The 22,112-nt window shown below is 48.6% G+C and overlaps 1 protein-coding gene and 1 long non-coding RNA gene across 4 annotated transcripts in view; one reads left to right on the top strand and one right to left on the bottom strand.

The window, feature by feature from the left end:
• ERGIC1 (endoplasmic reticulum-golgi intermediate compartment 1) overlaps positions 1-22,112 on the bottom strand; it is a 169,057-nt gene that overhangs the window by 60,409 nt on the left and 86,536 nt on the right. For all 3 annotated transcript variants that reach the window (XM_049874331.1, XM_049874330.1, XM_049874329.1), the window contains exons 3-5: positions 18,416-18,488; positions 5,962-6,056; positions 683-807 (exon numbers count right to left, since the gene is read on the bottom strand). In XM_049874331.1, coding sequence (XP_049730288.1) covers positions 683-807; positions 5,962-6,056; positions 18,416-18,488 — 293 coding nt within the window. The remainder of the gene's footprint in view (positions 1-682; positions 808-5,961; positions 6,057-18,415; positions 18,489-22,112) is intronic.
• LOC126070291 (uncharacterized) overlaps positions 10,102-22,112 on the top strand; it is a 30,929-nt gene continuing 18,918 nt past the window's right edge. The window contains exons 1-2 of the long non-coding RNA XR_007516181.1: positions 10,102-10,144; positions 18,352-18,521. This is a non-coding gene — a long non-coding RNA (uncharacterized LOC126070291). The remainder of the gene's footprint in view (positions 10,145-18,351; positions 18,522-22,112) is intronic.

Here is a 22,112-nt window from a genome sequence, read left to right as displayed (position 1 = left end):
TGATCTATAGGGTTTTCATTGGCTGATTTTCAGAAGTTGATTGCCAGGACTTTCTTCCTAGCCCCTCTTAATCTGGAAGCGCTGATGAAACTTGTTTAACATCATAGTAACACGCAAGCCTTCACTGACAGATGGGTGGCAGCTGTGCATTAGCCGGGGAACAAATGCAGTCTCCTGCATGGAAGGTGAGAATTCTACCACTGAATTACCAATACCCTCAACCCTGGAACATAGAAAGTGCTTAAATTAATACAATGTCTTTGGATGAGTGAATGTATATTAGCTCATTTAATCCTCACACAAACGTTGTGAAGGGGGTAGTATTACTATATATTATGATCATCACATTCTTAACCTAAAGATGTAAAAACTGAGGCTAAGAAGGGTCAAGTGACGTGTGAGGTGTTGCTTGACCAAGAGAGGGTGGAGCTGGTACTTAAACCCAGGGCTCAGGGCTCCAAATGCAGAAGTCTTCTCACCACCCACAAAAGGAAAGAAGAGTATCCCCTTCTCAAGCCAGCTATCAGGAGCTCCAAGCCCCCTCCCAGATTCTGGATGCCAACCCCTCACCCCCCTTGCTGGGGGCTCTGCCAGTGGCGGCCGAGTGGGCATGGAGCTCTACCATCCAGTTTCCAGGGCAGGAAGGGACAGACAGGGTGGGGGCCCAGGGAAGTCTCTTTACCTTGTTGATGCTGAACTGCCCCTCAAAGCGGCAGCCCACCCCGTTGTTCAGCGGGATCTTCATTGAGTTGTCGATGTGCCCCACTTCATGTCTGCCCATCTCATCCTGAATGTCGAGCCCGACCACTGTGGAGCCAAGGAGAGAAGAGTCACATAAGCACCCAGAAAAGTGAGAGGGGGGAGCTGGTCCCTGCTCTCTGTGACTCCTTAGCATCCATTCTGTGGACATACTGGGTGTGAGCTGGGCACTGGGGGTGCAGAATGGGGGCATTTCAGTCCCTGCCCTCCAGGAGCCTATGGCGTGGGGCCCAAAGCCACAGAGAGGATATCAGGCAGCAGGGGAGAAAGTAGGGTCTTGACTCAGAGTGAACAACCCCATGATGTCCCTGTTTCTGCCATAAATCCCCCGGCACTGCCTGCAGTTGGAAAGGAAGAGGAGGAAAAAGAGTTGGTGGACACCAGCAGTGAATGGGGGCTGGGAATGAGGGCTCCGGGGACTGGGGTGACACTCTTCTAAATGTGGGGCTGGAGGGAGGCCCTGGAGGGTACGGAATAAGCACATGGACTGTGGGGTCTATTACACTGGTGGTCTGAATTCTGGCTCAGCCTTTCACCAGCTGTGTGGCCTTGGCTGAGTCACTTAGCCTCTCCATGCCTCAATTTCTTTCTCTGTAAAATGGGGGTGAAAATAATTGAACTTTGTTTGGAAGATTGTTATGAGGATTAAATAGTTAACAAGAGTAGAAAATGCTTAGAACAGGGCCTGGTCTACAGTAACTAGAAAGTGCTTAATAAACGTTAGCAGTTATTATATCTCAGACAGAGCCTGGGCTCACTGGGTACATAGACTTAGGCAGTTATTCATTCATCCATCATTGATTCATTTACACCTTTCTTTACGCAGAGCCTATTTCTACAAGTCCTGTGCTTAGTATCAGGGATGCTCAAAGAGAAAAGACAGACCCTGCCCTGTAGAAGCTTGAGTGCTTTTCTAGGTTCTTCAGGACACTAAATGGGAAATGCGGGGCCTGAAGTCATGACTCCAACTGCAATGTGTCTCCAGTCACCTCACCGTGACTCAGTTTTCCAATCCGTAAAACGGGCAGACCAATGCCAAGTGCATTCCCTGAGATATTCTAAGTGCCAACCAAGGAGGAGGGCAATCCTTTTTAAACTCTGGAAACACAGGGATTTCCCTGGTAGGTGTACTAGAAAGAAGGCCAAACTACAGAGAAGCAGCTGAAAGGAATTTTAAAGTGAGGCAACCTTAAAAGGGAGAACTAGGAACGAGCCCCATGCTTTGCAGTGGGGGCGGGGAAGTGAGGCCCCATCCGTAGAAGGGAAAGTGATGCAGCCGCGAACAGTGCTGCTCACTGTGACTGGGAAAGGCTGAAGCGGTAATGATAAATTCAAAAGAAATGCAAGCAGGTTCCCATTTGACTTAGCAGTCCACCTCCAGGGGCCCGTCCTCCAGACATATACGTGTGTCCAGACGTGTGCTCAGGGCTGCTCTGGGCAGCCTGACAGCTGGAAGCGACCCAGCGCTTGTTGACAGGGAAAGGTCAGTGAAAAGCCCCCTTGGAAATGCAGTGCAGCAGGTAAAGAGAACGAGCCAATCCACATGCAGGGCTCACAGCTCAGAGCGGGGCGATGCCCGAGAGACAGGCTCTGCAGCTACCACTGTCTGTGTCTGGTTCCCTAAGTGAGTTACCTAACCGCTCTATGCCTCAGTTTTCTCATCTCTCATAAATTTGTTGTGGGATTAAAAAAATTAAAACAGCATTTACTACATGCTAGATGCTCTTCAAAGTACCTTTTATGTATGAATGTATGTATGTATCTTCTCTGTGGGGAAGATAACGCTGAGTCCCATCCTACATATCGGAAAAGTGATGCACAGAGAGGTTAAGTAACCTGTCCAAGATCCCACAGCTGAAAAATGACAGAGCTTAAATTGGAACCTCTGGAGTCTTGCTCCAGAGCCCACACTCTTAACTACTCTGCTAGAGCCCCTCTAATCTTTTTTTTTATTTTTTAAGGTGGTAAAATAAAATATAACAAAACTTTTGCCAGTTCAACAATTTTCCCCTGTATAATTCGGTGACATTGACTGCATTTATCATGCTGTGCAACCATCTCCACTATCCTTTTCCAAATTATTCCACCACCAAAAACAGAAACTCAGTGCCCCCTAAGCACTGACTCCCCTTTCCCCTCCTTCCCACCCCTGGTAATCACTAATAAGTTTTGGTCTCTACACATTTGCCTATTCTGGATATTTCATATAAGTGGAATCATACAATACTTGTCCTTTTGTGACTGACTTATTCCACTCGGCATAGGGTTTTCAAGGTTCATCCATGTTATGGTATGTATCAGGACTTCATTTCTCTTTATGGCTGGACCAATAAGCAACATCATGATAAATGCAGAAAGGTTGAAGTTGTCATGGATTTCATGGTACTTGGATCCACAATCACTGCCCATGGAAGCCGCAGTCAAGAAATCAAATGATGTATTGCACTGGGCAAATCTGCTGCAAAAGACCTCTTTAAAGTATTAAAGAGCAAAGATATCACTTTGAGGACTAAGGTGAGTCTGACCCAAGCCATGGTATTTTCAATCCTCATATGCATGCGAAAAATGGACAATGAATAAGGAAGACCAAAGAAGAACTGACACCTTTGAATTATGGCATTGGTGAAGAATATTGACTCTACCACGGGCTTCCAGAAGAACAAACAAATCTGTCTTGGAAGAAGTACAGCCAGAATGCTTCTTAGAAGCAAGGATGGGAGGACTTTGTCTCACACACTTTGGACACGTTATCAGGAGGGATCAGCCCCTGGAGAAGGACATCATACTTGGTGAAGTAGAGGGTCAGCAAAGAAGAGGAAGACCCTCAATGAGATGGACTGACATAGTGGCTGCAACGATGGGCTCAAACACAGCAATGACTGTGAGGATGGCACAGGATGGGGCAGTGTTTAGTTCTGTTGTACATAGGGTCGCTATGAGTTGGAACTGACTCGATGGCACCTAACAACAACAACAACAACAATATTCCACTGTATGTATGTACCACGTTTTGTTTATCCATTCAATTGATGATGGAAACTCGGGTTGTTTCTACCTTTTGGCTATTTGTGAATAATGCTGCAATTAACATGGGTGTGTCTGTCTCATCCTAACGCATCCCGAAGGATTCAGGACAGGTCCTGGCCCAGAGTAAGAGCTGGATAAACAGCAGCTGTTGTTATTATTTTACTAATATTATTTGCAATATAAGAACAGCTCCAAAACATTCACTGAGGAAGAAATCCCAGGAGGGTCCCTTATAGTGGGGCCCCATCAGGTTAAAAAAAAAAAACAAAAAAACTTCAAATACTATGTATGTTTGCAGACACACACATACACATGCAGGTAAAGGTGGGCAAAAAGGATCCCCAACTGCTAATATAGGCTTCCTCTGGGAACGATGATATGCTAGAGAATTCAAAGGGGAACAGGGAGGCTTTTTCTTTATATATTTCTGTATTTTTAATGTGTTTGTATTTTTAAAAATAAAATGTATTCCTGTATTGTGTAATAAAAAATATTATTTTAAAAAGTAGGCTATGAGGCTCTACATGCAGTATGATCTCAGCCATGTTTAAAAATGCAGAGAATGGGATGCTAACCAGAGGGAATTACGTCAAAATGTCAACCAACCCTCGTGTTGGGTGGCGGAATCCTGGGCCATTTCCTCTCTGCTTCTCTGGATTTTTTAAAGGAACGATAACAAGCATGCATTTTTTTCTATAATAAAATTTAAAGTTCTTTTAAAGAACAGCCAAGGTGCTGTGGGCCGGCAGAGCCTGCGGTCCAGGTGGGGAGCAGGCAGGGGTGGCACAGCCAGCAGCCTGAGGTTTGCCTGGCCCCTGCTGGGCCGCTGCCTGGAGCTGGGCCAGAGCCTGGAACCACATCCTTGCCCTCCCCTGGCCCACTGTTCCCAGTGCTCTGTCCTGACTAAGAATTTCCTAATTCCAGAGACACAACCAACTCCTCAGTGAGAAGCTGCCAGATGAAGTAATTTTCTAAGAGAAAATCAAACCAACTTATTTCAACAGGTTCCCTAGCTCAGGGCCCACAATGGATTCAAATTTGGGACATTATTTCCCACCATGAGACTCCAGGGCAATAACAGGACCAATTCTCTCCTTTATCTCTGGTCGGAGACTCACGCAGTCTTCTGCCCTCAGCCGTGTCTGGTACTAGGAAAGGAGTGGCTGGAAATGCATGAGTGGGGAAAGGGTCCACAGCAGGTTACAGCCAGGCTGGGGCAGTGCGAGAGCCCACATTTCACTCAGCCCTCCAACAACCTCAGCCTAGAAAGCCCATTTTACGGATGAGGAAACTGAGGCTTGGAGAGGTCACCTTAGCCAAGATCTCATAGTTTTAGTGAGCAAAGTGGCCAGAATGGGACTCCAAATCAAACTTCAAATGAGTTTTGTTTTATATAAGTAATTCATTCTCCTGGTTAAAATAGAGTGGGAAGTAAAAGGAAATTTCCCAACTCTCCCCTGTAACAGATGCTTTTGGAGCCCTGCCCAGACCCCTTTTACTGAATGGTGCACCTGTGTGCCAGCTTCTGCAGGTTCTGCCTGTTAGCAGCTCAGACTTACACCTTCTCCAGGTGACTGCTCTTAGCTGACTGCAAGTCTTGCCTTGAAATGCTTGAGGGGTTATATGACCCCCTCACTATCCCCCACCCCACATGCACACACACCTGCAGCCATTAGCCAACAATCTGGACAATAACAGCCTGGCCCCTTGCAGGGGACTGGGCAAACTCCAAGTGTAACTCACACTCCAGAGCTCCTGTGGGGTCAGGTTGAGATTAGACTATAGCTGAACACATGTCTTTAGTGACTCTCTGGCCCTGCCCTATTCTGCATCCTTGCCTCCCTCCCAGGTTCCTCCTGAGAGCCCTCTCTCCATGCACCACTTGTATGAGAACTCCCATCTCAGGCTCTGCCTCTAGGGACCATGACTTAAGACATCCCCACACGTGGCTACTCTCCAGAGGCAACCTTTATTGGCAGTTTCTTGCATGCACCTCCAAGTGCACGCACACTGATCACATTCTCCTCAAACACAGAGTGGGGAGTATCAGACACTGCAAACTGTCTGCAGCTTGGCCTGTTTGCGCAACGTGGCTGGCTCTCCATTCTGCAGAGATCTGCCTGAAGGCGGTGTCTTGCTGGAGCACTACTCCAGTGTCTTGTTGGCAATACTCACATTCACAGTGCAAATTAGGTAAGCTGATGTTCAGGGTGACGTCAATTTTGCCCCCGCTGTCTTTGTCCGGGTCATCGACGTAGAGCTCATTCACACTGACGGAGACAAACACAGAGGCTGTCAACTGAGATGGGGCCCCCATCCTGGCTGCAGAGGACAGGCGGGGTCAACTTCACTTGGCGACCACAGTGCAGATAGCCCAGAACCTCATCTGGGCAAAGCCTGCACACATTCAGGCTAGTGGGGGAGGGGAGGAGGTGGGTCCCTTCTTGACTGTTGGGCAAGTGTCATCGCATGCTGGCCTTACACCGAGGGAGGGAGGGAAGCAGGGTGGGGTGGGGGTAAGAGCACAGGCAGAGTCAAGTTCAAATCCTGGGCAGCTAACTTCTGTTCACTGGGGATAACATCACCCACTACTAGTATCAGAGATGGATTACCCAGTAAGCAAGATATGCATGGACTTCATTCTGCTTACTTAGTAATCTGTAGTGTACGATTTACCTGGGTGTCACCACACCATGGGAAGTTGTGCACTACAGATTAGTAAGCACAATTAAGCCTGTGCATACCTTGCTTACTGGGTAATCTGCCCCTACGTGGTTTGAACAATTAAATGAGAAACGTGGGTCTTACTGGGATCAGGGACAATAGGCACATGGAAACATTCCTCCCTCCTCTTCTGAGACCCCCTCTCACCCAGCTGGGAAGCCAGGAATTCCCTTGTTCTCACAAAGCCCTGAGACATGACTACAGGGCTGTATTAGCTTCCCATTGCTCCTGTAACAAATTGCCACAAAGTTAATGGTAAAACATCTAACAAATTTATTGTATTATCGGGCTAGAGGCCAGGAGTCTAAAGTGGGTCTGCAGGGCTGTGTTCCTTCTGGAGACTCCATTTTCTTGCCTTTTCATCTTCTAGAGGCCACCTGCATTCCCTGGCTCCTGGCCCCTTCCTATTTTCAAAGCCAGCAGTATAGCATCTACTCTCCGACCTCCTGCTGCCTAGCTCTTATAAGGACCCTTGTGATTACATTGGGCCCACCTGGACATTCCAGGATCATCTCCCCATTTCAAGATCCTTAATTTAATCACCCCTATAAAGTCCCTTTTGCCTTGTAAAATAACACATTCACGGGTTCTGGGGACAAGGAAGTAGACATTGTTGGGGGCCGTTATTCCGTCTACGACACTGGACACCATTTGGGGGCAGGTGACTCCACAGACAGCCATGTCACCTTGGTGTCCGAACAGAAGATGGAACAAAACAATGTTGGCATCTGTTAGCACACAGTTATTCAACAAATGCTTTTTGGGCCCCTAAAACCTGCCAGGCATTAGAGATGTGGTCCCTGGCCTCATGGTGTGTTCAGCCTTGTGAACCAGAGACAAAACCAGTTATCAGCTGCCGTCTAGTCAATTCTGACTCAAGGTAATCCCATGTGTGTCAGAGTAGAACTACGCTTCATGGGGTTTTCAATGGCTGGTTTGTCAGAAATAGATTGTCAGGCCTTTCTTCCAAGGTGCCTCTGGATGGACTCAAACCTCAAGTCCTTTGGTTGGCAGTTGAGCACGTCTACTGTTCACACCACTCAGGGACTAGGCAGACAGCACTTACTTCCTAAGTAAATATGTTACTACCAACCTTGGTCAATGCCCATGGTCAATGTCATGAGAAGGACTCACAGGCATTACCCTTTGGGAAAGGTGGGTAGGGAAGACTTTTCTGAGTGGCTCTGAGCTGACAGCTGAAGATGAGTAGGCCCTGGGCTGCCAAGGAGGGGAGGGAGAATTCTCCTGATAGCATGTACAAAGGCTGGTGAGTGAAGGCACAGCTCATTTGGGGAACTAAGTGAAGGTCAGCGTGGCTGCTGGGCAGAGCAAACGGAAATGTGGCGTCTGGTGAAGTCACAGAGTAGGCAAGTGCCAGGTCAGTGAGGGCCTCGGAGGCCATGGTGTGGCCTTTAGATTTTTTTGTTTTTTAATTGTGGCAAGTATTTTTGTAATAAATCATTTTCCTTCTCAACATTCTTCACGTGCAGTATTCAGTGATATTAGTTACATTTGAGAATCTTTGGTGCGCAAACTGTTAAGTGCTCAACTACTAGCTGAAATGTTGATGGTTCCAACCCACCCAGAGGTGCTTCAGAAGACAGGCTGGGTGATCTGTTTCCAAAAGGTCACACCTTGAAAATCCTATGGAGCACAGCTCTACTCTGCACACATGGGGTCTCCATGAGTCAGAAGCAACTTGATGGCAACTAACAACAACAATAACAACAGTTATGTTTATCATGTTGCTCAAACATTAGCCTTACTGTTTCCAAATTTTCCCATACACCTAACAGGAGCTCAGCAGGGCCTTTAGATTTGATCCTGAGCACGACAATAAGGTCAGGCTTGCACTTGAACAAGCTCCCTCTGGCTGTGGTGAGGACCAACAGAAAGGCCACTGTGTGGCTGGGAGACCAGATACACGGTTTTTGCAGGGGCTCTGGGAGAGATGATGGCAGTGGTGGGATGCAGAGGAGGGATGGATACAGGAGACATTTACAGGTGGAGCAGGCAGGCCTTGGGGATGGATGGGACTGGGGGTGGCAGAGGGAGGCATGCCAGAAGACTGCTATGTTTCTTTCTGGAACTTTGTGTTGGGCTGGAAGAGGTGCAGGAGTGGTGGAGAGGGAGAAGTTCCGAGTTCCATCTTGGCTGTGCTGAGCTTGAGGTGTCTTGGATACACCCCTGAGGAGCTGCCGAGTAGACACGGGATGGCCGTGTCTGCAGCCCACTTCTGTGTCCCAGATAATTCTCTATAACCCAGTGCCGTTGAGTCGATTCTGACTCATAGTGACCCTATAGAGGGAGGAAATCTAATCTAAAGGCCTGGCCAAGTGGGCTCCTAAAGGGGGCAGTGATTGAGGTGGCAGGGCTGTGGTTAGTTTGTTTATGAGCCCCTGAGGTCCTGTCCACAGGTTGTGAAACAAGGAAAGATTGCCATCCTTAAACAATTAGATTTCAAGATAGTTTTTTAAGTGGACACTTATATTTAGGAAAGAACAAGTCATACCAGGAAAAGGGAATTTCAATTTTACTAAGACCCTGTCTTTGTTCCCCTAGCACCAAGTATGATATAGCTGGTGCTCAATCAACAGAAAACTGGGTGGACTCAAAAAGACACCAAAGGCTGTTTTATTGTCATGTCCACAGGGATATTCTCAGAGATAAGAACATAACAGATGAGGCTTAATCTTCAGATTAATAACCCCCGAGCCCATTCACCCCGAGGAGTCCTCACTGGGAGGGCTATGATCTGTGTTCGTTATCCGATCTGTTCCTGTGAAATCCCCTGATCCTATTTTAAAAGGAAACTGAGGCTCAGAGAGGTTGGGTCCCATTCCCAACGTCACACAGCAGAAAATGGCAGAACTGGAATCCTAACCCAGGTCTGCCTCATGCCTGAGCGCCAGGCTCTCCATGGCGCCATGCTACCTCTCCTCCGTCTCCTCCTCCGCATCCAGGGTCAAGGAAGAAAAGGGGATGGGCCAGACCCTCTGAGGCCACAGGGTGTGTGGAGGGGAGAAAACAAAACAAAAAACCCACTGCTGTTGAGTCGACTCCAACTTGTGGCGACCCCATGTGTGTACAGTAGAACTGTGCTCCATAGGGTTTTCGAGGCTGTGGCCTTTTGGAAGCAGATCACCAGGCGTTTCTTCTGAGGTGCCTCTGGGTGGGTTTGAACCACCAACTTTTTGGCTAATAGTCATGTGTTTAACCATCTGTGCCACCAGAGACTGGGAAGGGGAGACAGGGCCCACATCAGAAAACACTGAAGATCAAACAATCCAGTGAGAGAGATGGGGCAGATGACAGGTGAAGCTTGAGGAGGATACAGCCAAATGCCCCTCCCCAGCCTTCAGCACCCAATTTCTACTGTGGCCTTAACTCGCAACTCGGGAGGGTTGTTGAATAATAAAGCGCTGCGTGATTAAGAAAATGGTCACTGAGGGAGACAGGCCCCAGCTTCTCTTCCCAGCCCGGTGAGCCGCTTCCTTAAAGCCTCTCACCTTTCCCATCTGGCAAGGCGTGGCCTCTGCACATCACTGAGGGATTGTGGGATGATGTCACCCCTGCCAATCCTCTGCAGGTGATCTCAGCAAAGAGCAAGGTGAATCCCAGGTGTGACGCCAAGGTGAGCTCACCCTCTAGCCCCCAGGAGGCCTTTCCCAGCCCATCAATCCGTATCTTCTGAACTGGAAAAAGTGGAGTGGCCAGGCTCCCAGGGGGTGGAAGACTGCCCAGCACCAAGGGGCTGAGGTGTAGGGAGGAACGGCAAAGCATCAACCACAGAGGTCTGGGCCAGGCTGGTTATGTAAGTGAAGAACTGGCTGCTCCCAGGCTTCTTCCTGAAGGGACTGGGATAAACACAGTTCAATCCTCGTTGCCGCCGCCCGATGAGGTCAATACAGCCGCCTTCCGTCCAAGGCAAATGTTCTAGGCTGCTGGCTTCCTTCCACCCCCAGCCAGTGCCTTGTGCCTACCCACGGCCCCCACACACAGGTGCGGGTGTGCCAAGCCGAACTGGCTTTATTGGCTGGGGCTGGGCTAGTTTTATAAAGCAAATGGCTGGTCTGCCAAAAAATCAGCCCACTAGGAAGACAAATGCAAAATGAACTGTTTGGGAACCCTTGTGGGCTAACTCCTCCTCTTGCTAGGGTGGGCAATGAGGGGACCTGGGGGATAGTGTCAGACAGGGGTGGGTTCACTACCTGGCTTGGCCACTTAGATGCTGGGACCCCTGAAACAAATTGCTTCACCTCTCTGAGCCTTAAGTTTCCTCAACTGTAAAACTGGGAAAACGAAATTTGAAAATAGGCAAAATTAATCTATGATAATAGAAGTCAGAACAGTGGCAGGGGGGTACTGACTGGGAGGGAGCACCAAAGGAGCCTTCTAAGAGTGTTGGAAATGTTTTTTGTCTAGATCTGGATGGTGGTTATGCCGGTGTATTCGTATGTAAAGAGTCACTGAGCCTTACACTTGACATATGTGGGCTTTGCTGTATGTACGTTATACAGTAAAACCTGCGAAAATTGGAACCTGTGTAAGGTGGAAACCTGTCAGAGAAGGAAAATTGAAATATTTTCCAATGATGGCAGCAGAAAAGCGGTAAGACTGCACCCTGTCACAGGTGGAAAATTTTTGAGACCCAGAAAAACAAGGTAGTCCCATTGGGTTCTGGCTCTCATAGGCTTCATAGTATCTGGCTCTTACAGGTTTCATAGTTTAAAATCAAACCAAACCTGTTGCTGTTGAGTCGATTCCAACTCATAGCAACCCTATAGGGGTTCCAAGGAGCGGCTGGTGGATTCAAACTGCCCACCTTTTGGTTAGCAGTCCAGCTCTTAACCACTACACCACCAGGGTTTGTATATACTTCACTAAAAACAAAAGGTGGTGGGGTGGGGGGGCGGGGAGGGAGGGAGAGAGGGAAGGAGGAGGGAAGGAATTAAAAAAAAAGGGGGGGATAAGGATTTTAGCTACTTCCCAGGGCTGTTTGAGGATTAGTGGGTAAAGCTGCAGGCTGCCCAGGGCAGGAGTGAGTCTTACTTTTTCTCTGAAGACTTAGAACAGGCCCTTCATGACAAAAGAATGGGTTCAAATCCAGACTCTGCCACCTACTGAAGTTTTTCCCATCAGCCTCAGTTTCCACAGATGTAAAATGGGGACAATCAGAGTATCTAGTCATGGGGTTGCTGTGAAGGCTAAATGAGAACATGTGAAACAGCACAGGGCTTAGTAAATAGCAGGTGCTCAATAAGTGTCTGCTATTTTTATATTAAGTGTCCACTATTTTTAGTGTTGTTGTTAGTATCCATGTTTACTGAGCTGATAAGAATGTAGATGTTAAAGGTGCCCACTTCAAAGCACTGCAGTGAGGATCAAATGTGTTAATGCACGTAAGGCACTTAGCACAGCCCCTGGTAATTCTGTTGTTCTGAGCTGCCCTCGAGTGGGCCTCCAACTCATAGAGACCCCATGTACAACAGGACAGAATGCTGCCTGGTCCTGTGCCATCCCCACGATCGGTTGTGGACTGGAGTGTTGTGATCCGTAGGGTTTTCACTGGCTGATTTTTGGAAGTAGATTGCCAGGCCTTTCTTCCTAGTCTGTTTTAGTCTAGAGGCTCTGCTGAAACCCGTTCAGCATCCTAGCACACACAAGCTTCCACTGGTGGTGGCTGCACACAAGCAGCATTGGCTAGGAATCGAAACTATGTCTGCGGCACAGAAGGCAAGCATTCTACCACTGAGCCACCAATGACCCTGGCGTATTCTAAGGCCCCCATAGAAGCTGGCTGTGCTTATAACCAATTAAAGGAGATGTCTCAGTTCTGGGACATCTGGCAGTATGCTGGGTACTTTCACATGTATTATCTCATTTAATACTGACATCAAGTTACTATTCAACAGGGGTTACTGTTCTCTTTTCGCACAGGACAAAACCTTGCTCGGAGAAAGATAAATGATTGGCCAAGACCCCACAACCAAGAAGGGGCAAGATCTGAACCCAGAACCACCTGAGCCCAGAGTGCATGTGCTTGCCACTGCATTATATTGTCTGGAAGGAGCCTGGTGGCACATTGGTTAAATACTTGGCTGCAGACTGAAAGGGCGGCACTTTGAACCTACCAGCCACTCAGTAGGAGAAAGACATGGCAGTCTGCTTGTGTAAGGATTACAGCCTTGGAAACCCTATGGGGCAGTTCTGCCCTGTCCTTTGGGGTCACTATGAGTTGGAATAGGCTCGATGGCAGTGAGTTTGGTTTTGGTATATTGTCTGGATGGGACAGAAATCAATTACAAACTGAGAAGCAAATGGCCCTAAAATACACCTGTGATGCAGGTGTCTATCCTTCTTGGTCATCTTCAGAGGCCTCCCTACACCCATGGCCCAGGTGCCTGTAGGGCATGGAGGCACTCCAGGGTCTACTCCCTCTGTGCCCCGCAAGGCCTCCTCCATCCCCTCCACCAGCCTACCCCGGTGGACATCAGCGCTTGACTCCCCAACCAGGACAGCGTTCACAAGCTTCTGCAGGACAGAGGGAGCCACTGGAGGTAGGCCCATCTGCGGCCGTGAGCTCCTGTGGCCAGAACTCCAGGACGCAGGCAGGGCGTTAGCTGGTGGAGAAGCGGGGGGCACATTCCAGCTGGGGGACGCCACAAGGTGCGTGGGGGTCGGTTAGCGGTGGCCATGTAGGGAGGGAGGAAGGAGGCCAGAGAGGTGGGGGGGGGGAGTATACGTGGAATGTAATGGAAGGCTTTGAAATTCTAGGCTGAGGCGTGAGTCCGATGACATCTATGGAAAACAATTTTATTTACTTTTAGAAGAGCACTTGAATAGTTCAGATTCCTGCCCAAAGTCGCCGACCTCTGCTGTGCTTAATAACTTGATTTAATGGAAACTTATACAGCAGCAAGGGACTAGGAGGGGCGAGGCAAGGGGGATGATATTGGTTATGCAACCACACTGTTGTAAGTAAAAGTAAGTGCATCTGTTCTCCGCCAGGTGGACGTCCCAAAAAGTCGCCCCTAAGCCCCTCAGTCCTGCCTGGCCCCCATCGCCCCAGTTGAGCCCTTAGTACCTCTGCCTAGGGTTATCGTTCCGCCTGGCCCTAGACATCAGGGTTGCCTCCACCCCAAATACATCTTCACAAGAAGGGATCTTCCTAAGGCAGAACCTGCCCCTGGCACTCCCCACTCAAATGCCTTCAGGGCCCCCGTTGCAAAGAGCACCAGCCCAGCTACTGGAGGTGAGATCCAGGCTCTCTTCTCAGCCCAGGCCCACGGCCCACGCCTCAGGGCAGGAACCCCCGGGCTTGGAGAGAGACTCAACTCCTTGTCTTGGTTAAGTCAGTGGCATCCCCTCTCTAAGTCTGCCACGAGAAGCAAGGGTTTCCTCCTTCAGCATCTGAGGACACAGGGTTCAAGGTGACCTCCGAGTTCCCACTGAGTGGACAATGTCTTCCTGGAGCTCTGTCTGCCTGCTTGGCCCCTTACTCCAGAAGGGTGTGCCTAAATCCTCTAGGAGAGTCTGACCATAAAGCAGTGGCTCCCATGCTCCTACAAGGCGTTGGCGGTTCAGTGGTAGAACTTGCACCTTCCATGCGGGAGACCTGGGTTTGATTCCAGGCCAATGCACCTCATACACCGCCATCACCCATCTGCCAGTGGAGGCCTGTGTGTTGCTAGGATGCTGAACAGGTTTCAGCGGAGCTTCCAGACTAAGAGGTACTAGGAAGAAAGGCCTGACATTCTACTTCTGAAAATCAAACAGTGAAAACCCTTTGGATCACAACGGTCCAATCCACAACCGATTCTGGCGATGGCGCAGGGCTGGGCAGTGTTGTGTTCCATTGTGCGTGGGGTAGCCATGATTCAGGGGCCAACCTGATGGTAGCTAACAACAACCCATGTTCCTGCATCTCTGAAATGCTGTAGACAGGAAAGGGGGGTATGAAAAGGTAGCAGTGCTGAGGCTGGGCTCTGGTGTCAGACAGGCCCAGTCTTGGGTGCCACCACCGACTAACCTTGTGTGACTTCAGTCATGGGGCTTTAGCCTCCTAGTGCCTCAGCTCCCCAGCTGTAAAGGGAGGCTAACAGCAGTAACAGTAAGGGATTTTTTTTTTTTTTGACCATTATATGAGTTGATCATTATAAAGTGTTATGCTTGGTGGTCCACTTAAATCATAACTGGAAAGTGTAATAAGTTGTATTATCCTACAAAACCATCGATGGAGGGTTCTAGTTTTATCGTTATAAACCTTCTCAGGTTAATAATTATGAAGAGGAGTCAGAGCCAGGCGTCAAAGGCCGGAATGTTCTTCAGCCACATTCTCCGAGGAGGGGGCTGCTCCCCGGGAACCATGGAGTCTCGGCACACCCTGTGGGGCCACTTTCCCAAGGATAATTACTGGCCTGGCTGAGGCCCACACAAACATGCCCCCCGCCCCCCGTGCCCAGCCAGAATAAGCGTCTTATGTCACTGATAACCACAGGCTGGGGCTGAAATGATGTTGATCCAACCAGCGGTGACCTCATTTCCTTGGATTACTATCTCAGGGGGGCTGACGTGCTGTGGTCACAAAACCGCCAGGGAGGGCCAGCCACCCAGAAGAGAAAAACTGTGACCTTTGTCTCCCAAACCTGCAGCAGTTCCTGGAGGCGTAAGGGTCAGAGACACTACTGATAAAGGGAAGACCCTCAGTGGGCCTCTGGATTCTTCTCTGAAGTCCTTGGGGCTCCCAGGAGCCTCATCCCTGCGGATTCTCTCTGGGTAACTCCTGCACCACGGTTATGAGGTAGAAGGGATGGAAGAGTCTTTTTTGTTGTTGCAGTATTAAGCTTTAATTGTTGAACTTCTTAAACTTGTCTACTTTTGTGATTTTTGACTAATAAACTTGCAAAAAAAATTTATTGTGGTAAACTATATCTAAGGAACCCTGGTGGTGCAATGGTTAAAGCGATCAACTGCTAACTGGAAGGTCAGCAATTTGAAATCGCAGTGGCTCCACGGAAGAAAGATGTGGCAGTCTCCTTCTGGAGAGATTTACAGCCTTGGAAACCCTAAGGGGCCGCTATGAGTCAGAATTGACTCAATGGCAGTGGGCGGATGCTGGGTAAACTATATATAAAATTTGCCATTTTAACCATTTTTACGTGGAGTCGGGCATCTTTACAGATGGAGCCTCTGGCCACTGGGGCTTGGGGCAGATCTCTCTTCTCATGCCCATCTCCTCTCTCTGTCGAGTCCCTAGCCCTGAAATCGGATGAGAAGTGCTTAGTACTGGGCCAGATACAAGTCAAACACTCATGAATTGGCCCTGACATCTTTACTTCCCCTCCCCCCTCATCTTTCCTGCTCTCAAGGGCTCTGTGACCAGGGTTCTCGGGATGCTCCCAGCAGCGAGGAAGAGGAAGTCCCTGAGAAGGAGAGGCCACAGCAAAGGTGTATTCCTGAGAAAGCACAGGCCCTACCCTTGGCAAATGGAATGAGCTGTCCAGGCTTGCTGGAATGGCCCTTCCCCACTGGCTGAAGCCTCACGCTCTGATGTCAAAACTTACCTGTCCTGTGGCCCCCTGCCTCAGCACCCTGCCTCACTGTTGGCTGAGCTAACTGCTTAGTAAGCTACCCCTCAACAGCCTTAGTAGGAGGCAGGAGAGGCTCTTAACTCAAGGGAAGAGGAAGGAGGGGGAAAAGGAAACCAACATTTAAAACTAGTTGCCAGTGAAGTTGATTCTGACTCACGGACACCCCATGTGTGTCAGAACAGAACTGTACTCTCTAGGGTTTTACTGAGCATTTGTCATATGCCACGTGCTGAGTGGCCTTAAAATCCTTTTCGAGTTACACGTGGTATACATATTAAGTCAATAAATGCATGAAGAGATGGATCAATTGACCTAGTGATATTAAGATACGTTAGGCACTCTGTTAGGTACTTTTCTGGTAAATAACCTTGTTTAATCCTCATGAAATAATACATATCACAGTGGTTAAGAGCTCAGCTGCTAACCAAAAGGTTGGCAGTTTGAATCCATCGGCTGCTCCTTGGAAACCCTATGGGGCAGTTCTACTCTGTCCTATAGGGTTGCTATGAGTTGGAATCGACTCGATGGCAACGGGTTTTTTGTTTTTTCAGCTCCCTGACTCTCCATCTCCTACCATTTTTTTTTTTTTTTTCCTTCAGAGCACTTATCATTAATTGACTTATTCTAGCTTTGTTTCTTTGTTGATTATCGGTTTCTACCAGGGCTTCCAACCACTTCGGGTGGAAGCGCTGCTGAGAATTTACATTTCTAACAAATTCCCAGGCAATGCAGTGGTTCTCAAAATTTATTCTACATGAGAGTCACCTGGTGATCTTGTCAAACTGGAGATTCTGATTCAGTATATCTGGGAGTGGAAAGGTAAATTCTCAGCAGGGGCTTGAACTGAACTGGTTTGAAGCCCTGGTTTCCACCACTGGCATTTTCAGCTCCTCTGAGCAATGATCCAGTTAATAAAACCAAAAAACCAAACCCATTGCCGTCAAGTCGATTCTGACTCATAGCAACCCTATAGGAGACAGTAGAACTGATGACATTAATAGGTAGATAGTTAATAAGGCAGACCTGGCCCCTGCTCTCCGGAAGCTCATGATCAGGGAGCAATTCCCATTAAGATATGACTGTGCACAGGGCCTGACCCATCTGGGTTCCACCTACTCTATCTTCTAGCCTCTCCTGTTTGCTTCCTTTGCTCCAACTCCACCAGCCTTCTTTGTTTTACACACACATATACCAGTTCATTCTTACCCTGGGGCCTTTGCATTTGCTAGTCCCCCTCCTGTCCAGTGTCTGGGACGTGGTGGTGGCTCAGGCAGCACTCCCGGCCCGCAGCTGTCACATGTGTACCCCTCCCACCTTGCTCAGAATATGGGCTTGGGAGATGGACAGGTCCTAACAGTGTGACTGTGGGCAGACCGAGCCTTAGTTTCAACATCTGTAAAGAAGGGACTACTGCCTCCCCGGGTTGTCGGAGAATTAATGGCAGTGATGCCTATACAGCAACCAGGGGCATCTGCGTTTTTAGTTTCCTATCCTCTTGTGGCTCAGAGGAGGACTAAAGGAAACTGAGAAATTCTATTAGCGAAAAAGAAAATTCCAGTGTTGATCGGGGCAAAGGGTGGCCAGGGCCCATCCCTGTGATGACTTTCTGGGTTGTAAACACAGAAATGACGAGGCTCAGAGGCCTCAAGCTAGTGCCAGGGTCAGGAAGCTCCTGGTTCTGATTGCCTCTCCAGAGGGGCGCAGAGGAGGCAGGCTGAATCATTCCAGTGGCATTCTGTGTTACACACATCCCAGAACGTTTACTAGGGTATCCGGACAACGAATAATTCTAGGAACTGGGGATGGCTCCACTCTGAGTCAAGAGCTGTCAGGAAGGCCCCACGGATTCCTAACCGAGTGTGGGCCTGAAAAAGGGGTGAGAGTTTAGCTGAGGGGCTGGGCTCTGATGTCAGCAGCCTCGCCCCCCTCGGGTAGGAAGCTGTGCCTGTTTCTCTGATCTCTTCTAGCTCTAACATCAAATGACCCTGTGATGATTCAGAGGGAAAGAAGCCCACTGGCCAAACAAAGGAACAGTAAAGATGAGCAAATTACATCTGTTCATCTGTGGACCCACGAGCCCTGCCCTCCCCTCCCCCGAAACTCATCTACCATTTTCTCTTTGGCTTTAACAAGGCAATGTTCACGTTGGCTCTATAACTTTCAAAACCCTGTCAGGAAACAGACAGCAACGATGCCACAAGCTTGGGCACAGAAGTTGGATGGTTCAGCAGGTTCTCTCCTTTTTCAGGCCCCTCCCTCCTGTTTGGCGTCCCAGAAAGCCCCAAAACAACCCACTGGGCAGCCTGACTTACACTTCTGTTGTTATGAATCCGGTGAGCTCCGAGAGGAAGAGGAAGAGGATGAAGAGGCAGCAGCAGACAGAGACTGGAAGAAACAACACAGACATGCACAGTTAAGGTGGGTGGGTACAGGCAGGCTAGCCCCTTCCCTCCCCTTTGGAGAAAAGCTGCTTAGGGAGAAGAGGAAAGAGGTGAGGCCACTAGCTGGGGCCTCCATACGAAGCCCCACCCCCAGAAAGGTAGGCCACCTTTGGTACTGATTTGACCCTTCCCCTCCAGACCAACCTCCCTACATAGACAGATGCTTCTGGGCGCCAGCCTGGCTTTCTTCTGCAACAACTCGTGAAAGCAGAGGTCAGACAAAACAGACATTGCAACCTGGTCACCCACAAATGTGCTCTGATTGGCTTGAGTAATATAAACATTTTAAATTTGCACTAACATTAAACAATCCAGAGATCTCACATGAAAGTTCAGATTTCTGGCTTCTCCGGAACACTCAATCCTTGTTTCCAAATGGGGTCTGAGCTCACCAGTTTGCCACAGACCCCACTACTCCCTCCTGCCTCCCCAATCCAGTGGCTGAGGTGGAGTGTCTACTGGCATTTATTGCTACCTTCTGGGATACCATCAATGCTCTGCCCAGGTCTCCATCAGAAGTAGGAAAATGAGGACACTGAGGCTGTTTCAAGAGGCGAGACAATTCTTTATGGAAGTGAAAAATAGTCTCACTCACGTGTACGAAATGCAGGAAGTGTGGAAAGAACAAAGTTGGACCACTTTACTCATATTTTATGTCACCTCCCTGGCCCCTGAAGATATTTGTGACCTCTGGTGTAAGGCTTCGGGTATCTCTGCCCATGTTATCAAGTCGCAACTTTTTGGGGCTCAGCTCTCCAGCCCCATCTCCTGACACTCCCCCCAGTACCTGACCACCCAGTCCCTCCGAGCCATGTGCTGCTCCCTAAACATACTCCTCATTTCTGCTTCTTTGCTCCTGAGGTTTCTGTGCCTGGAATGCCCTTTCCCGCCATCCTGCCCATGGTCATTCTCTCTGCTTGGTGAACTCCTACTCATCCTCCCAGGCTGAGGCCCAACTCAAATGTCCCTTCTTTGTTCCCTCCACCGTAAAGGTGGACAGGGTCACTCTTTCCTCTGTGTTTCCACATTTTATTGGTTATCTTAGATTGTCTCTCCCGGAAGGCTAAAACTCCCTAGCTCCAGCACTTGGTCTAGGGCTGGACACACTAGAGGCACTGATAGACATCCATGTAAGGCAGGGAGGAAGCTCCAATGTATGAAATGAGAGCTGAACATGCCTCACACGGCTTATCACAGACAAGTGTACTGGACAAGGGCACAGGGTATCCCCACCTCTCACGTGCTGTGTGACCCTGGGCAAGTTACCTAATCTCTCTGTGCTTCAGTGTCCTCATCTGTAAAATAGCAACAACAGTAGTACTTGCCCCATAGGGCTGCTCTAAAGATTTAAGTATCACAGGTAAAACATATAGGTATTGTGCTTAAAATAGTGCCTGACAGGTAATAATCACTCAAGCATTAGCTAATTATTAGGATTGTCATCAGGGAGGCGCTGGAGGGTTTGGTGATTTGGGGAAGGTGATTTGACAAATTGGTTGACCCTTACTTTCCTGCAAAGAAAAAAATTTTCTGGTCCCCCTTGCTGGTTTGGCTACATTCTCAACAGCTTGTCCCTGGCCAGGAAGAGCCATCATCATGGATAACCAAGCCAGTTTGTTTGTTTTTCTTAAAACAAATGGTGAAACTTGCTCTGAGAGAAGAGAATGAGTGTTTGTTGAGCACCTACTACATGCACTGTTGTGGGTTTGTCCATGGAGATCCCATCCTTTCAGCAGCAGCAGATAACCCAGTAAGCAAGGTAAGCATGGGGCTTACTTGTGTTAACCTTGCCTGTTGGATAATCTGCCCTTGCTTGGCCTGAAGCCTGGGCAGTCCAACAGGTGGGAACAGGTCAGCTCAGCTGAAATCCAAGTGTTAAGGCACTGGTCACACTCAACTGTGCCTGTCCTCCCACTCCATCCCCAGGCTGGGAAGACAGTGACAGTGTCTCAACACTCCATGGCCTCAGGTCTAGAACAGGAGCCTAGCTCAGTTGTTGTTGCTAGTTACCGTTGAGTTGATTTCAACTCATGGTGAACCCATGTGTGCAGAGTAGACAGTACTCCACAGGGTTTTCAAGGCAGTGGCCTTTTGGAAGCAGATTGCCAGGCCTGTCACATTCTGAGGTGCCTCTGGGTAGGTTCGAGCTGCCAACCGTGCAGCTAGTAGAAGCACTTAACCTTTTGCACCACTTGGGTACTTGGCCTAACTCAGAGAAGGTACAAAATGAATACTTGTTCAATGAATGAAAAACATGAAGGCAAGTAGGAAGTATTTTAATCAGAAAGGCCTTCTATACTGAAGGCTTGAAGAAGGTTCTTCAATCCATGTTTGGGCAAAACTCTAAGGTTCTCTCACCAGACTTCTTCTGATACTGACTCAGGCATTGGATAGCAGGGATGTGACCCCAGAGAGCACCTGCTACTGAGGAACCCCATGCAGCAAGTGCAAGGAGCCCGAGACTTAGGACCTGATCTGTTCAGTCTCCACGCCCTTGCCCTTTCCTTCTGCTATTAATAGCACTTCTCCCAACGTAACGAAATGGTGTGTTTATGAGTCTGCCTGCCCTGTGCCACTCAGCTGTGTTCCTCAAGGACAAAGACCAAAGCCCATTCATCAACATGGCCCTAGCACTTGTCATGGGGCCTAGCCCCAGGACCTGGTTAATAAATATTTGTTCACTAAATGGTAGCTATGGGCTGGCTTCCTATGCCCACGCTTTTCCTCTCGTGGAAGGAAATACGCATCTCGCATGCTGTGGCTGGGCCTGCAAATTGGACACTGTCCCTTGGGTACCATTTGGCAGTGCCTTTCAAGTTTTAAAACACACACATCCTTGACCCTGCAGTTCCTCTTCTAGGAAAGCTACCTTACAGAAATAACTGCACAAAGTTACACAAATACATGTGTACAAAACCAGTTCGAAAATCAACTGCCTTCAAGTCAATTCTGACTCATGACGACCCCATGAGTATCACAGTAGAATTGTGTGTGCGCCATCGGGTTTTCAATGGCTGATTTTTCAGAAACAGATCACTAGGCCTTTCTTCCAAGGCACCTCTGGGTGGACTCGAACCTCCAACCTTTTGGTTAGCAGCCGTGAGTGTTAACCATTTGCACCACCAAGGGACTCCTATAAATGCACAAGAATGCCTGTAATAGCAAAAAACTGGAATAGGGATGCACACCCTCAGGGAGCTGGTTACATAAGCTGGAGGTCAGCCACATACAGGAATATGACACAAGAGTTAAAAAAGAATGCAGTGGGATAAACTAAATGTGATACACAATGGAATACTATTCAACCATAAAGAGAAATGAAGTCCTGACACATGCTACCACATGGATGAACCTTGAAAACATTACGCTGAATGAAAAAGTCAGTAACAAAAGGACAAATACTATATGATCCCACTTACATGAAATATCTAGAATAGGCGAAGGCATAGAAACAAAAATTAGTGGTTACCAGAGGCAGAAGGGAAGAGGAAATGGGAGCTATTGCTGAAGGGGTACTGAGCAGGACTTCGAACCGGTCTGAACTCCTGCTGAGAACCTGCATTTCTAC

The sequence above is a fragment of the Elephas maximus genome, chromosome 2 (assembly GCF_024166365.1).
Source record: "Elephas maximus indicus isolate mEleMax1 chromosome 2, mEleMax1 primary haplotype, whole genome shotgun sequence".
Taxonomy (NCBI): domain Eukaryota; kingdom Metazoa; phylum Chordata; class Mammalia; order Proboscidea; family Elephantidae; genus Elephas; species Elephas maximus.
Note: the sequence above shows the minus strand (reverse complement) of the source record. Positions and strands in the feature narration are given on the sequence as shown.